The 16883-nt window shown below is 42.3% G+C and overlaps 1 protein-coding gene across 5 annotated transcripts in view; it reads left to right on the top strand.

Moving 5' to 3' along the window:
- CLMN (calmin) overlaps positions 414–16883 on the top strand; it is a 73200-nt gene continuing 56730 nt past the window's right edge. For 2 of the 5 annotated variants that reach the window (XM_021403611.1, XM_021403610.1), the window contains exons 1-2: positions 5896–6018; positions 6437–6485. In XM_021403611.1, the coding sequence (XP_021259286.1) occupies positions 5911–6018; positions 6437–6485 (157 nt within the window). In that variant the 5' untranslated portion in view covers positions 5896–5910. Of the gene's footprint in view, positions 611–5895; positions 6019–6436; positions 6486–10716; positions 10754–16883 lie in introns of those variants that run through there. The other 3 variants (XM_021403614.1, XM_021403612.1, XM_021403615.1) reach the window with 3 other exon arrangements.

Below are 16883 nucleotides of genomic sequence, written 5' to 3'. Positions count from 1 at the left end.
ACATCTTAGTGATGCTGAAGAGCCTCGATGACAATTACTTGGGATGAAGAACGGTGTGAATGGAGATATTCAGAGTGAAAATTCACTTCAAAGGAAGTTCAGCAGCATAGCAAGAGTAGGCTAAAGGCATACACAAGCAGCAAATCGGTGCTTTTAACTGACAGTGGCACTAATTTCCTCCATAGGAACCCTCCGCCGTTCCGAGTTCTATCTTCCCATTCTGACGAGAGTGCAGGACAAGTGTTCGGGGGACGACCCTCCTCGCTTCCCCAGGTGCAGCAGCGGTGGCAAGAAAACTGTTTGGGCCGCGGGACGGGGCCGCAGCGGCCCCGCGGTGCCCTAGGGGGCGGCTCTGGGGGACGAAGCGGGAGGAAGGGAGGTGTGTCGCGGGGCGGGGCGCAGCGCCGAGAGGGGCCGCCCCCCCCCGCCCTCCCGCTCCGCTCCGCGCCCGCCGACGGTGCCGGTGTCGGTGGCAGTGCCGCCCGCTCCCGCCGCCCCCTGCCCGGAGCGGGCCGGCCTGGCGGCCCCATGGCCGGGCAGGAGTGGGACTGGTTCCAGCGCGAGGAGCTCATCGGGCACATCAGCGACATCCGAGTGCAGAACCTCCAAGGTAAACAAACACCCCCGAGACCCCTCCCACGCCGCCTTGCTCCCCTTCCTCCTCTTCTTTCCCCCGCCCCCCCCCCGCCTTTCCCCGTGCCCGGGGCTCCTCAGCCCACCCCGAAGCCGCCGGCTGCGGGAAGGAGGGGGGGGGCGGCGGCGGCGGCGGCTCCTCGCGACGAGGGTGCGGGGCCCGGTGTGGGGAAGGGGAACAAAGTTTCCCCGGAGCGCTGCGGCCAACCCGCGGGCCGGTGGGACTCGGAGGAGCGCGGCCGAGCCCGGCCCCACCGCACCTGAGGGGCCGTCGGGGAGCAGGCTCCGCTCTCCGGCTGCCCTCGCTGCCGGGCGGGCGGTGCGGGGCTCGTACTGCCTCGCCGCTAACGGGAGTTTCGGCTTCCGCGGGTGGGCAGAAAGCCGGAGGCAGAGCGGAGCGGCCGGGGCTGCGCAGACCCGGGCGGCCCCAGGTCCCCGCAGCTGGAGGGGAAGGTGGTGCCTGTCCCGGCGTGCAGTTGAATAAACGTGGGCAGAGCTCTGGGATAAATAATCTCCGAGATACTCTCCTGTTCTGCCACAGGCTGTGCTGGTGGAAAGGATGCAAATACCCAGGCTTGGATGCTGTTGGTATCCGTCCCTCCAAAGTTATCTTTTCTCCTCACCAGCAAACTCTTTGTGATTGGCAGAAACTGATGGGAGAATTAAAAGCATCTTTGGTTTATAGGCATGGGAGAATGCTTAGATTGGTGTGTTACATCAAACATAGTCAACAGCTTGCATTATACTGCGATGTATCTTCATGTCCCATGGAAATAGTAGACTTGAATTATAGGTCATTATCTCTTCCTGTTTCTGCATAATGACATTAGAGCTCTGACTACTGGCAGAGGCAGTGCAGTTGCTGGAAATTAGTTTTTGATTGGGTTTGACATAGAGTATGTATAATTTATCAGAAAAAAAAAATATCCAAATTAGCCTTACTTTCAGCTCTGCAGCTAAGTGTGGATGGGTGTGACCTGCATCTTTATAATGACTGAAATACCAATTTACCAATTTTCAGTTGCCGGGGCTTGCAATTCTGGGTTGAAATCCCCTTGGGTTTGATCAGTCTTTCTTTGCAATTTAATCCTACATTTCTGACTCATGGTTCTGTCTCCTTTGATTCTCTGTGTTAGCATGGATGGCCTGCATTTGATATCTTGTGGTCAACTTTAGCAATTAAAATAGGTTTAATCCTTAACTCCTGGGAATTTGGAGAAGGAACGGAAATCTGTTCTTAAAACAAATTAAAAAAAAAAATCAAATCCACCATGTTTTTCCCATTGCCTCTCCAGTCGTTTATGTAAGAAGGAGCTAAACTTGTTTTCCTCTCTGGAACTTAAAATGCATTTATACAGATGCACACAGCCATCTCTAGAACTCCTATATTCCCGTAGGAGAATGTCATCCTACAGGGCAAATTCCTTTGAATAACATTATGTCAGTGAAAAGAACTTCTGTCCCCCTCTTACCATATAAGAGGAATTCCCAGAGATATATTAATTGACACTTTGTGTGCAATACTGAATAGGATTTTTTAAAAGTTTTATGGCTGTTATGGGCTATTACAGGAGAGAAAAGGCATTTAGTCTAGGTTGCTGCTCCAAAGCAAGTGATAATATCTATCACTTACAGCAGATATGATTTGTAACACATAGCTCTCACATTATCTTCTAGAAATGGAAAATGTTACAGATGGTGAGTCTGATACTCAGGAGAGTGTGATTTTTGTCATGCTGAAGCCCAGTGGCAAAGCATGGTGCTTCTCTTCCGCACGCTTTCTTGTAAAATGGCAGCATATGCTTTATGTTCATATGTAGTAATTAAACTTTTTCATGCATTGTAATTCAAAATGCATACTCCCAGAAGAATAGTATCTGAATTACCATGAGTGTCATTGTCACTTGAATCAATAACAGGTTTGATGTGCTAGAAAGTCATGAGTTTTGGATGAGAAGCCAGCTGGAGCTGGTGCAGTTTGCAGCAGCGTTGCAGAGCTCCTGTGGGGCCGCATGAGATGGCCAGAGCTGATGGTTTGTCTTATTCCTGAATGCATCCTTTTGGTGGATGCTATTGCACTTGTGGAGATGCTTTACAGTCGCTGGGGACCCCGTGGTGTGGCAGTACACCCAAGATGTGTCCGTGATGCATGGGGAGGATGTTGTAAGGAGAGGATAGCAGGCAGCACCTAGATATTTCCAGATATGAACAGCATATGATAACACTGAGACATGTGCTGCAGAGATAGAAACTGACCATCTCCGTCTGATGCAAGGAGCCAGCCTAGCAGGGACTCTTTCAGGTCTACAAGGCAGATGGAGACATTTCTGTCCTGTGGTGTCTGAGCCATTCTCTCCAGCAGCTGATGGAAGAACCAAGGGGACAGTGGCAATGGCATGAGAGCGGTGCCACCAGTACCCCAGGAGCCTACCTGGTATTTGAGTTTCTGCAGGCATCACACAACCATCTGCTGTAGCAGTTTATCATATTCTTTCTGTCTCCTTTTTTGAAAGCTAGAAGTATTAATTTCTCTTGAAAAATTCTTCACCATGTCTTAGCTAAGCTGTAATGCACTGCCAATGTGAAATGCTATCTGAAGACAGCATATGTGGTTTCAGTCTGTTGCGTGTTCCCTCTCTGTGAGATAGCTCCACAGAATACTGCTGAAGGATTCAGGATGCCAGTTGCTGGGATCTGCTCTTGTGGGGATTCTTTGCAGCAGCACGATCCCACTGAAGTCTGGAGTGTCCTAGGTGCATGTGCAGGGGGCACAAGAAGCCTCAGGAAATATATTTTGGCATAGAACAGATTGCTGAAGCTATAACACGGGTGCTTTTCTCAGCTTTTTCACAGGAAGACCAAAATTAACAGTGGTGAAATTTGTTAAACTGACTGGACATAGAGGAAAACAGAAGTTGTTTTGGAAATGGAGTTATGACTGGATATTTAGCTGTGGGCATATGCTGATGGTATTTTCCCTTTCCATCACAAACTAAGATTTTGTTTGTTTTCAGTGAGGGAAGTGGTAGTTCTAACCTGTCACAGGTAAGTGATGCTAAATTCAGGAGCATCTCTTCCATTTTGAACAGAGCTAATTTCGCAGAACAAAGTGGCAGTCTGGTGGAGAAGTGGTGAATATAAAGAGGGAGTAAGCAGCAGGTGTGGTGATGTGTAAACTGAGCTCCTCACTCCAGTTCTGTTTGGCTTGCTAAATGCATTTAATAAACTGATATTCTTCTCCCCTTTGTTCTGTTTGTATATTCTCCATAGTGAATTTCTCCACATACTGAGAGACAAAAAATGGAAAGCCTGCCCAGAATGTAGGAACACATCATCAAGCAGTGGAATGCTCAATAATTAATTTCCTGCCAGGAGATGGGCTTTTTCTTTCTTTCTTTCATTACACCACCAGTGGGAACATTTTGTTACAACACAAGAATATTTTAAAAATCTCCCTTACTGGAAGCTTGATTTAGGATCATCAAAAATATACTAGTGTATATGGTATATCGTGCTTGCTAGAAAGAGGCAACATCCTCAGCAAGAATTATTTCCTTTTAGATGATATTTTCATCATGATTTCAGTACTTTTCAATAGTCCAGATGTATATGTAATGCCATTTCTTTCCTTATATTCCTTGGAATGAAAGATGTAGAGGTGAATACTTGTATAGTCAGAAGTTTTTCCATCTCTGAAAAATGAGTGCTGGTATCACCATTTAAAAATAACTGTGATTTGGATGCTCATTTATTGTATTTATAATGGAGTTCATGGTCTGGGATGGTAGGAGTCTATCAGAACTAGACAAGGAGCACAACATCCTGCTGCTTGTCATTTTGCTGCTTACTCAGGGTTTGATCCAGATCCCACAGAAATCCATTGATGTAAGTTCCTGGACTCCCCTGGATTTAAATACTTTTCCATGTCTCAGTCTTGCTCTGCTGATGGTTAAATGGCCTTGAAACATATTTGGAGCGCTACACAGGAGCATGTAGTAATGTTGTCAAAAATGATACAGTAATAGTGGTAACAGGCTGAAAGAAATTAAATGAGCAGTACCAAATCCATAAGCTCCCCATCCTTGCTCTAGTTTCTAACTTTGTGTGCATTACTTTTTCATAAACTCACAGCACTCCCTGATTTTGCTTGCCTTCTCATTTGGATACATAAGATCTAGGCTTGTAATAAGCTTTGAACAGTAATAACTTCAGTTGATATTGATATGAACCTCAGCTTCCTTTGAGTTAACCCATCCCACAGCCTATGTTTTAGAGATAATGCAGGTGCTTGACTTATAGCAGCTAACTCTCCTTATGAGTGAACATATCCCTATCCTCTGCTTTTGGGGCCTTGTGCGCCTCCAATGGACATCAGAAGGCAGGTGTTCATAGTCAGGAATCCTTGAGTATATTTTTCTCTCTGTATTTTTGTTTATGTATGAAGCATAATGATTATGACTGTTGCACTTAACTACAGAGAGTGTTGTGTTGTTTTTTTTTTGTTTTGTTTTTAATTACAAGATATCAGCATCATTTGACCTGTTTGCTATAGTTTGAAACCCATGGAAATTTTATAAATGGAAGGAAACATTTTTTTTAATGTATCACTTTTTTCTGATAAAAGTAAGGTGCTGTAGCTATTCTTTGCTTTAACTCTTCTGTCACTTGACTCCATATTCAGCAGTATTTCATTCTGCCCATAGGCATGTTACTTTCAGTGGAGATCCTTGTAGACTGAGGTGACATTTAGAGAGATTAAACTGCCTGGAGAACCTTAGATGATAGAAGATACAACAAAGTGATGTTATTCTATATATATATATATATATATTCGATATATTTGGAGCTCTATAAATGCAGAGTTCCAAAATACGGAGTAAGATCCAAATATAAGAAGCTAAAGATAATGTTGGAGACATAATTATTCTGATGGAGATGGCCTCTGTAATGGCACTGTTGTTGCTTACAGTGTTTGTGAGATGACAGGAGGACTTACTTGCTCTAAATGCAGGAAGCACTTGCAATGAAATAAAAGAGCAATGAGAGGTAAGAGAAAACACAGATTGCACATTTCGGTGTGCAGTTTTAACAAGGTCAGTGCCTAATTTCTCTAACAAATTAAAGGTCTGGGTTCTCTGTCCCATAGCGAGCATGAAGTTACGTCAAATTCAAATCATGCCCAATAGCTCAAACGAACCCATGTATTAACACTTCATCATAAGAGACACTGCTCTTATTTGGCCTCCAAGCACAGACCTGACCGGAGGCAGGGGGCTGATGCTCTCACACACCACATCACCTCCTCTTTCCTGCCTTGCAGAGCTGCTGCTCAGCACAAAGTGTTACCCAGGACAGCTGGTGACATCCAGATCTGACCCTAACAAGGTGAATGGCATTAGTTTAAAAATGACAGTGCTCAAAATACTGTATTCAAATTAATGCTGATTAAAAATATTACATGCTTCTCATAGTTTCTCCTATTTTTTTTTTGTCCACTAAACTTGGACAGAAATTCAATTTTCTTTCTCCATGCCAGTTTCAAGGTTGTGTCACTTGTATCCTGACATGTTTATAGCATTCACTTTGAAAATATTTCAAATGAATGACTTTGTTTCCTTTTTCCATTTGAAAGATTGCTTTCTATTGGACCAAAGCAACCTTGGGTATTTTGGCTTGTCACTGTCCATTTAAGGCACTATTTGCTTATGTTCTGTACTATTTAAACTTGTTGTTGTTGCAGAATAATTGTTAAGGGCATATGTCTAGAAGAGAAGAGCTAAATTTTACCTCTATTTCCATGCAGAAGTCAAAAAGATTCTCAAAATCATGTATTCATGGGAAGAAATCAGCAGGTAAGGAGTTGCATCTTTGTCAGGGCTGGTGTGGTGAAGGGTATCGCAGCACTTCCTTAGAAATAACCATCTTTTTCTACAAATATCTTTACCTACTACTCTATTTCTCTCTCTTCCCATCCAGTTAGGTGCAGGGACTGTAGGTGGAGGATTGTGGCATGGATTTTACTTTGTTGTAATTGCTGCATGTTTCTATGCAAATAACTGACCGTGTTTTATCCGCAGTTTGAGGCTTCATAGCCACAAACACAAATTTAAATATATTTCTTCTAAAGAGGCTCATGATAGCAACAGCTTGCTTGTCTCCAGAACAAATACCTGCAGACATGTAACAGGCAAACAGAAAGGATTTCTTTATAAAACCAGAAATCCCATTGAATCTGAAAAGATGTTATCAAAGATATTTAAAAGATCATTCTCATCTCTGTACCAATTACTCAATTTGGCAGCATAATTCAAGAATTAATTGTAAAAATCATAAATTACTTGGAGGGATTCTGTTAATTATTGCCACTAATTCTGACTTATGAAAACATATCTTTTGTATTGCAGTATCTTGAAATTTACTTCTGATGTATATCAATATAGTTCAGTGAGTCTATTAACTATGAGTTACCTTGTTTTTTATACCTTTTGTATTATTATTTTTTACCGTTCTTAGTCAGAAATGAGATATTTCTTTTCTTGCTCCATTACGGCAATCAGTTTTCATGTTTTTCTGTTTTGGAAATATAATTTCAGTTATTGCTCACTAAATATTTGCCACAGAACTAATTTCAAATAGAAATATTTATATCCCAGCCTTTTTTTTTTTTTTTTAATGCATGTATCCCACTGGATTTTCTTCCTCTACTAATTAGGGCTGGGGATGAGTGCTTTTTTTTTTTTTTCTGTAAGTCCCCAGCTGGAAGTCTCTGCTCTTGTGCAGTGCCCATGACCAGGGGCATGACCAGTGCTCCATGAGTCAGAGTGACCCACTCTCGCAGTGCATCTCTGATAATGCTGCGTACTCGTGAGTCCACACTAGCCTGCTGAAGTCAGGGATGCTCTACCAGGAATGCTCCAGCTAGGTCAGATCACAGCACAGGGTTTGTAAGCATGAGGACAAACCTTGTCTGATGGCAATAAATCATACTCATGTTTACTGTATTTGTGATTTTCAGAGCAGCTGGACTTCTGCCTTTTCTATATTTTATGTTTGCATTGAAGACTCTTGTACTGGTTGTGAAGCAAGTCTCAAGAGTCCAATTAGCCTCCATCATGGTGGATGCCATGGTGCTCTGTTTCATACAGTGGGACTTGCAGAGTGGGTGATCCATGCTTTAGCCATACGTACAGGGAAGCTGATGTTTAGGTCTCGCACCCCTGATTTTCCTCAACAGGGACTGAAGTAGCTCAGATAGCTGCTGTTCATTGTTTCTTCCAGCCTGCTTTTTCTGTTTTCTTCAAGAAGCTCAAATAAACAGTGCAGTTTATACCTTGATACTCAGACCTTTATGTATTGTTTCTGTGTTCTGAGACATGTTTTGCTCTGTTGATTCTACCTCTTTGACAAGGCCCTCAGAAGGCCTATTTCTGTTAAGAATTAAGTGACTTCAGCAGCTATCATTTAGAGTCAATGAGGAAACGTTTTTGGTCCCTGTCCTTGCTCTCAGTTTCCATGTTGAGTAGGGAGCTTCTAATCCTGATGATTAATGCCACTGAACAACATTTAGTTCCTGTTGCTCTCAATTTTATTATTTTTTTTGTTGTTCTTGTAAAGATCTCCCTGGAGACAGGACAAGGCATGATTTAAAGTTACAGGGACTCATACATTAATTCTTTCATTTCTGTTAATTATAAAGTAAAAGTTTCAAAGGAAGGTAATGCTAGTTAAAAAAAAATCTTGTACTCAACCATCTTTCAGAAGTTAATACAATTATTGACCTTGGCTGAAAGAAGACAGAGTATGCCTAAGCTGCACTTCTTCTCTTGAAAGTAGAAGTTCTTTTTGATGTACTCAATGTTGGCCTTTCAAAACATTAAAACACTGCCTGTTTATCAGAAGGATCAAAAAAGGATAGGATATTTAGTTGTTCTCAGAAACCTCAAGAGGAAGCACCTTGTTTTGGTCACTAATACAGCTAAGCAATTACATAAAAAAACTTCATCCATAATGCTGCAGTTGACAGTATCACTTATCATGTGGTTATTTAAGAATTTGGAGGTCACAGCAATGTGTCTTCTCTGAAGCCAGGAAATGGTGGTGACCTTGAAGAACGGCAGAGTGTGCTTCACTCTCTGGTCCTGTATGTGATCAGGGGCTGTTCTCAGCTGTTGAGAGATCTCCTTTAGCCACTGAGATGTGGAGAGCTGGTATGCATGAGTCTCTCTCCAGGCTGATTTTGAAGTAATTAATAGCCAGTTATATTCAGTTTTTGTTTCAACCAGTCAGTTCTTGGGTGCCTTTCAAGTCCTTAACTTTAATTTGGTGGGGATGTCTAAACATTGCCCACAGCTGGCTTTAGAGCAATTTTTTTTTTCATGCATCTTTAGTCCTTCACTTTTATGCTAAGAATGGTGAAAAGCATGTGCAGAGGTGGTCGGGATGCCTACAGCGAGCTCTGATGAGACCTCCATGTTGCGTCACTTAAGCCAGCAGACAGCTGGCTTGTCATTCAGGCTTTTAATTATGAACCAAATGTTCACTTGACCTCTCATACTCTCATTTCACCAATGAGCCAAAACTTAGAGCAGTGACTGGCAACAGAGCTGCTGCAGTTTGGGCTCTATGAGCAGGAGTTTCCGCTCATTTCATTTATTACATTAATAATGAGTTTTGGAAACCAAACACTGTGTGGTAAGCAGAAGCGTGATGTGCTAACGTGGTGTCCATGTGACAGAAAGGTTCCCAGAGCTGCCCATTTCATTTTGCCTTGGCGGTCCTGCTGGGCATGTGTGTTGCTGCACATTGCATTCCTAGAAATGGATAGGACTGTTGCAGGGGTGGGAGTAGCATTCAGTAGTCGTGGTTTTACAGAGAGGGTCACAGCTTGAGTTCTGGTACTCAGATGGTATTGATGCTTATAGGCTTTTTTTCCCCACTGCTTTGTGTTTGTCTTGACTGAAACTGAAATGTGCCCTTGATGCATACTAATGAGAAATTATTTTTCCTTCTTTGGTAGTTGGGCATCTCATGTTTATGATGTATTTGTCTGGATGGCTTCCCTGTTTCAGGTTTGGGGAATAAAGGCACATGAAAGCCAGAGGACTTACTTCAAAGTTACTCAAGTGGTGTAACGACACTTTTCCATGTATGAACATGGAAAGCTTTGGTGGAGCAGGCTTTGAGCCTTGGTCTTCTCTCTCCAGGGTGCCCATTATAACAATCTGACCAATTTCCTCCTTTCACACCTTCTTTTTCTTTCCTTCACCATCTGACTGCAATACATAATGTCACCTAATCATTTGCCTGAATTGTAACCTGTTTATTGTCTTTAGTGAACTTGTGCAACTCACTAACATGATGCTACTTACCCAGCTCTCATCCCACAATGTGGTATTTCCCAGTTTGGCAGCAGGTGCTTTCCTTCTGGGTTTGTTCGTACTTGTTGTGTTCTCTCCAACTCACGCCAGTTAGAGGTTCAGGGCTGAGTGCAAGCAGAATTCATTTTGGCTTGGCTCAGGTTTTTATGGTGTAAATAAAACAAAATGCTTGTGGAATGGAGTCAGCATGCTTTATCCTACTTCAGCCTATCTGGAAAGATGTATTCATAGTAATCTTATGCTGACCATCTTTCTGAGTTTCTATTTTATCATCTTCAGGTAAACTTTTCCTCCAAATGCTCTGGAATTAGCTCAGTCAACATCCGAGTCAGCTGTGTTCCCTTGGCCTCTGCATACTGTACTTCCAGTTCCCTCAGTTTATTCCAGGAGTTCTGTTTGCTTTGGTTTGAGAGTGTGTTGCTAGAAAGGAGATAAAGTGGAGCTGAGGAAGGAAGGAAACTTGCCACTGGAAGCTGGAAGAACATCCTTCATGGTGAACATCTCCAGCACCTATAATTTCTTTTTCTTGAGGAATGCACGCTAATAAAAGCTTTCCGTTTGCATGCATAAATGAATCAGATCAAATTTTATCCCAGCCTGAACTTGCTGTCACACTGTACTTGTAATTTCAGCTCTTATAATCATCCAAATGTTATTTTAACAGGGAACAGTGCTGTATCTACTGTGTCTCCCTTGTGCTTGGGCCTGAAAGAGCTCCGGAATGGGTAGAGAGGAAGACCAAGGTAGAGTTTACTTAGGATATGATTGAGATACTAATCTTGCCTGTGGAGAGAGACCTGTCTGAATATGTCTGTTTGCCCTGGATGATTACAAGGGTATGTTCCGTAAGAGAAAGAAATGAGTTAACAGAAAATTAGAAATAGGAGAGCAATCAAATTGTTTTTCCTTTCTGTAAAGGTCAGAGAGGGATGAGGCAATTAACTGCCTCACCTTGAAATGTGGTTTATAATGGTTTATAATGTGATACCTGAGAGTGTAAGCTGCCTTGACTTGAAGCCAGTTGAAGCCAGTGTCCTGTGGAGTTGCAGCTTGATAAATAAGCCATTCTGATCTGCTTCAGGAAGATTTCTTTTCTTCTTTGTTTTTTTTTCCCCAGTTTCTCAGGCTCTTTGATTTTCATCTGGTGATCTATATCTAGGCTTGGCTTCACAATGTGAAGCAGGGAAAGCATTACTGTGTAGTCTCATGACTACTAGAGACAAGTTATTAATATGTAAGCAAACAAATGACAGGTGTTTTGCTGAGACCTTTCCCCTCTACTTTTTCAATCTATCCTCCCACTGCAGCATGAGAAGTGTTGGGACCTGGCCACTTCTGAAGTCTTCCTGAGCAGGGCTTCTCCTGTGCTGCCTGCCCACTGCACACCAGTGCTGACTTGCGATCAGCATGTGCGTAGGAGCTGATCCATTGCTTAAGGCTTCTTTGGGAACCCCAAAGAACAATAATATCCTGTTGACTAGGATTTTACTATTTATATCCATCAGCTGAGCAGCCGCCTCCTCTGCCTGCTCCCTGGTTACCAGCATGTAAATCTGTCTTTGTACCATGTTGTCTACCGCATAGGTGACAAAACAATTTTTAATTTCAAGAGGAATTTGTTTGAGGTATTTAGAAAGGCAAATGCATTGATGGAAAAAGGCTGAAGCTTTTCTTGCTTTGTTAACTTGTTAGTGTTTTGGACATCAAGACCTGTAGGAAACTAACCTAAAAATAAGAGGTATCATTAGAAAGCAATGCAAGCTATAGCAATAAAAAGAAGAATCTCTGGTAGGTATGTCTGTGGAGAAGTGCTGACATATAAGTTTCAGATGAAAGACCAGATCCTGCCACCCACATACTCTCCCAGCAGTTCATTCCTTTATCTTCCCCCCACCCCCTTTTTTTCCCTCAATTCTGCAGTAGATTTTCAATCTACTTGAGTAGAAAAGATGTCATCTTCTTCCAGAAAATCCCTTCTCTGACTTTGAAACAGGGAAAAATACATTAAATTCAGAGTGGTATTTTCTAGGCTCTTTTTTTAAAGGTGAACCTTTTAAGAGAGGCCGCACAATTTACTTAAAAGAAAGAAAATGCAGTCAAACCTGTGGGAGTGAAAATAAAGCAATTGTTTCACTGGGAGCTTTTTATAAAGGTTTTTGAGGCTCCTATCAGAAATAAAAGTGTGTTAATAATAGTGGGACTTAGCTAACTGGCATCAAGTCCAGTTGCTGTGGCTCTGAAATGGTTAATGCCCATCATGGGGGTAGAATGTTAAACCTGATCTGAATGAAGCAAGAGCAGCCACTGTTCCTAGTATGAGCTATTTTTAGACTGCGTGAACGTGGATTGTGTAGTTCTGAGTTCTGCTTTGGTACCGTCCAACATGCTGCTCTGTGGACACATCTTCCAGAGACCAGGCCCTCTTTGAAGACCTCACTGGTATACCAGCCAGGGAAACACCATTAAGCTCTTTGCCTGTTCCTTCTCTTTTGCACTTTAGGAATGTGTTGGCTCTGCACAGCTCCTCTCCCCTGTGCTAGTACTCAGCAGTGCTGCCTTCTGAGGTTTTCTAATGCATCTATGTACTCTTATAAAACCACTGCAAGCAAAATACAGGACATGTTCAGCAGTTAAAAGCAAACTGAGAATACTTGAAGAAACCAGTATGTTTTCTGAAACAATTTTATAAGTTGTAATGAAAGCTTTGTGCATGTAGGAAGTTTGGAGTATTTTTGATACCATCTGGATACCTAAGCTAGAACAACAAATCACTTCTGACATAATGGCAACAACATATGATACTGTGTTCTTGTAACCTGTGTCTCATTAATGTGGAAGCAAAGTGGATTTTCCTGCAAAATGTTGATTCACCATCTGAGCTAGTATTCTTTGTATGGAGTTAAAGACTGTCCTTTGTGTTACAGTTGTAAGGGACCTATTCTGTTCTTAATGACTCATCTCCCTTGAGCCAAATGAGTAGGGTCACAGAAGAAAATAAAACTACACAAAACTGTGCTTACTGCTAGTGATTATTTACCTTACTTCTTATGTGGGAGCTGTCTGAATCTATTAAGGATGGAACTCACAATATTAAGGGACATTTTTCTATTGCCATCATTTTTTCCTTTCCCAAATTTTACCCTTAATTTGCTTATTTAGGTTGTAAACCCTTGGTCTTGGGAAAACTGTGAATTCCATGTATGTCCCTTGTAGATGTCAAAACCTAAATTGGTGAGTTTGTAAAGAACAGTAACACTGCTAGAATTAAAATGGCATAGGTGGGAGTTGCACACTGAATAGTTTACAGCTTTGTTTGAGTCATGTTGCTCCAATTCTGAAGTAGCTAAGAGATTATTTACTTTCAGAACTAGGAATTAGCATTTTGAGTCTAGTTTAAGTCTGGGAGTCCTCAGCTTCATTGCATTTCTCTACTAACTACTGAACTGCCTTCATTGGTAGGCCTGTTACATTTACTGACTATTAGTTAAGGTTTTTATACAGAAGATGTTGTGAAGCAGTTTCCTTCTTTAATGTGATTTGAAATACTCAAAGAACGTTCTACTTTCTGTGAAACTTTATTTCTCTATAGTGTAATTGATTGCTTCATTTATGCTACCAAGTTTCGCAAGACAATGCTGATGGTTTCCAGATTAAATATGTCTAAACCAGGACTCTTTACACACCTTCAGTTTTATTCATGTCTCTGGAGTCCTTCTACTTTTTCATATTCTTGACACTGAGAAGTAAGTAGAACATCTTCAAGAAAATAAATAAGTAAACTACCAGTAAAAACTTAATCTGATTCACTATCTTCATGAAGAGAGTATGATTTGGCAGAGTACAATTAAGGGACAGATTCTGTTTTTCTGCTCTTCAGAAGATTCACAGAAGTAAATCTTAAACTCACTGGAGATGAGCTGCCTTATGGAAGGTATTGATCTATATTTTATTGATGAGTTTTTAAGGCAATTTTGATGCATCAATAAATAATACCAAAGGGGAAGGATAGGATAGGTCTTTAAAAAAAGATTCCTTCTGATGTGTTGTGAAAAGGGGTACAGAACATCAACTGAGACTTCTAAGGAAAAAGTAGGGGAAGATGGTTACAACAGTGCATCAAGAACATAGCTTCAGAGTTTCCAAAAAGGCTGAAGTGTGAGAACCTGATGAAACAGAAAGGAAACAGATGCTTGCTTTAGAGGCAAGTTTATCTCTCTTAAGACTCAGAGAGCAACTCTAACTGGATAATGTAACAAATTAGAAACAGCAATGGAGAAGCTTCCCTTAGGTCCTTGAAGTTAACTTCTGGTGGGGTCTAACAGTGTAGAAGCAGCAGTGGGTAGGAGTGCTTGCCAGGATGTTATCAGAGAATTGGCTGCCGTAGCAGGTTTTGCAGCTAGAGAATGTGAATGGAAAGGACTTGTTGATAGATAAAAGCCTACAATTTTGCCTACTGGGATGAGAAAATTCAAGGATGTTCAGTGGGGACAAGGGAAAAGGAGGTGGTTATGGCACAGGAAATGAGAAAATATTTTGATGCTTTGTTCATGACTTATATTCACCAAATTATGCATATATACAAGCCTCTGTAATTGTATAAGCTGTTATGCTTGCTTTTGTCCTCCCTTTTTGTTACATTAATATCCTTGCCTGCAACTGGGATCTGATCTTGCACCCACTGAATTTTTTGCTTGTGAGCTCAGTTGGACTAAATAAGGCTGCTGCAGTTGAGGAGCCACTCATTTCTATTGGTCTCGCATGCACAGAGCTTGTGACATATGAAGGCTCAGAGCACACAGTAAGTCCTCCATGGGCCACAATATAATGGCATTCATTTATAAATAAATGTACCTGTTCGCAGTCCAAAAGCTGCAATATTCAGGAATACATACCAGAATTAGATCCAGACACTTAGATCAGCCTGATGTCCTTGGTTGGCATACTGTCAGGTGGGCAACAACACATCTGCAGTAGGGGTGACATGGAAGCCCCCAGATGGATGTTACTACAGCTTTCTGTGTATATTTGCCTACTTGTAGGAGGCATTGTTATGGCTTCTGAACTACTTCTCAGAAGAGCAATTAGCAAGTCCAAAAGGTCTTGCCTTAAGGCTCTCACAAGCCATGAATTATACATTTAATTCTGTATCCTGCCTTCCATTTCTCTAAAATGCTCTTTCAGAAGTTTGCATAATGTTTTATTTTCCTCTTTAGATAAAAATTTAATAGCCTAGTGCTCAGAGTAGGGATATAGGAAAGACTTTTCATCATCTCTCCACAACATATAACTTCTGTTTTTTAAGGTGCTGTTTAGGAAAGAAAACATTTGTTGCCAGACCATAATATCTTAAGGCTATTGAGTACCCTCGCTGATGAAAGTCTTCAGAGCAATAGCAATCTGCTGGGCAGTCAGCAGTAGCAGCTGCTCCCTGCCTGATGCTATTAAAACAGAGATTTAACATTTATTTACTGTGCTACAGAGCAGTGAACGTGGCCACAGCCGCCATTATCTAATGTAGTTAAGAAAAAATAAAAAGTGCATCTTACATGAGTACACTCCAAAGTGAAACCAAATTAACTTTCCTGAAAGTTGACGAACTAAACCACTCTGGATGCCAGCATGATGTTCCTCTGCAGAATGAAGGTAGCTCTGCTTTAGAGCTCTGCTCTGCTTGGCTGAATTTAAACTGAACAAAGGATGCTTTTTCTAGGTAGGAATTACCTCTGTTGATGCTTTTCTGGAGATGAGCTCCTAACAGTTGGCATTACCCATCTGAAGCCAACCAAAGTCACAGCAGAGGAAGTGGAGGCCAAGCAAGCAGTGATGTCCCCCTGCCTGGAGGCCAGCAGTGCACTAGCTGGAGCATTACCAACTGGAAAGGGGCTAAGGTAGTCACCTGCGATTAAGCTGAGCATGCCCGGGGATGCATGCCTTTGGAGCTGGACTGAACTCCAGAGGCAGCTACTGGAGGCTCTTGCCAGGAGATGCTGGCAGAGAAGCAGTGTGACTGGGAAGGCTGAGTGCTGAGCCCTGTCCTGCCCCAGTGGTGGAACTGAGGCTAATGTGTGTGTAATCCTGGCTCTTGCTTTTGTTATTGCCTTGAGGTAGTGAAGAGGAGTTATGTGACTCCTCTAAACACAAACAGACTAGGAAAGAAATAGAAGAGTATTGACTTTGTTTCTGTCTCAGCAAGAAAGTTACTGAGGGATGCCTGAGCTCTGCTTAATGGCAATGTTGCTCATTAAGGGCCATGTCTTTGTGTAGGGGTATGGTTACTGTGCAGTTGACAAGGCAGTGAGATTTACCTTAATGTGGTTTTTCCCCGGAAGCAATCTATTAGTACTGTCTGGACTTGGGGATGCTCCGGGGAAACCTCCTGTTCCCTAAAAAGTGCTGGGTACCCCTACACTGCCCTGTGGCTACACCGTACCTGTTCGCCTGGTGATCTGTGCCACATAATTATTCCTCCAGCCTCACAGAAAATGCTGTCCTAATTCAGTGTCATGCCAGGGAGCATGGGATAAGAAATAGCTTTCACTGTTGTCTCACAGGGTCCCTGAGGAGACTGTCATGCCTACCAGGAGTTGCTTGCACCCCACGTCAGCCATGTGTGACACAGGCCCATCTACACTGCTGATGGTAATTTTGGGCAGCATCAGCTGTGTGGTAATTTGCTCCCAGGGCCCATGACTTTGCTGCCGGGAGTTCTCTGCAGATGCTGGCTCTGCAGCATGTGGGTGGAAGAACTTGCAGATCCAATGCCCACGCTAGCAAAATTATATCAGCTGCATTTCCAGTACTGGTGTTCCTCTGCTTTTTTTCCTCTCTGCACTGCACCTTGTTTAGTTACAAAAGTATATTATAAACTGATGC

Source organism: Numida meleagris, chromosome 6 (genome assembly GCF_002078875.1).
Source record: "Numida meleagris isolate 19003 breed g44 Domestic line chromosome 6, NumMel1.0, whole genome shotgun sequence".
In the NCBI taxonomy this organism is placed as follows: Eukaryota; Metazoa; Chordata; class Aves; order Galliformes; family Numididae; genus Numida; species Numida meleagris.
Note: the sequence above shows the minus strand (reverse complement) of the source record. Positions and strands in the feature narration are given on the sequence as shown.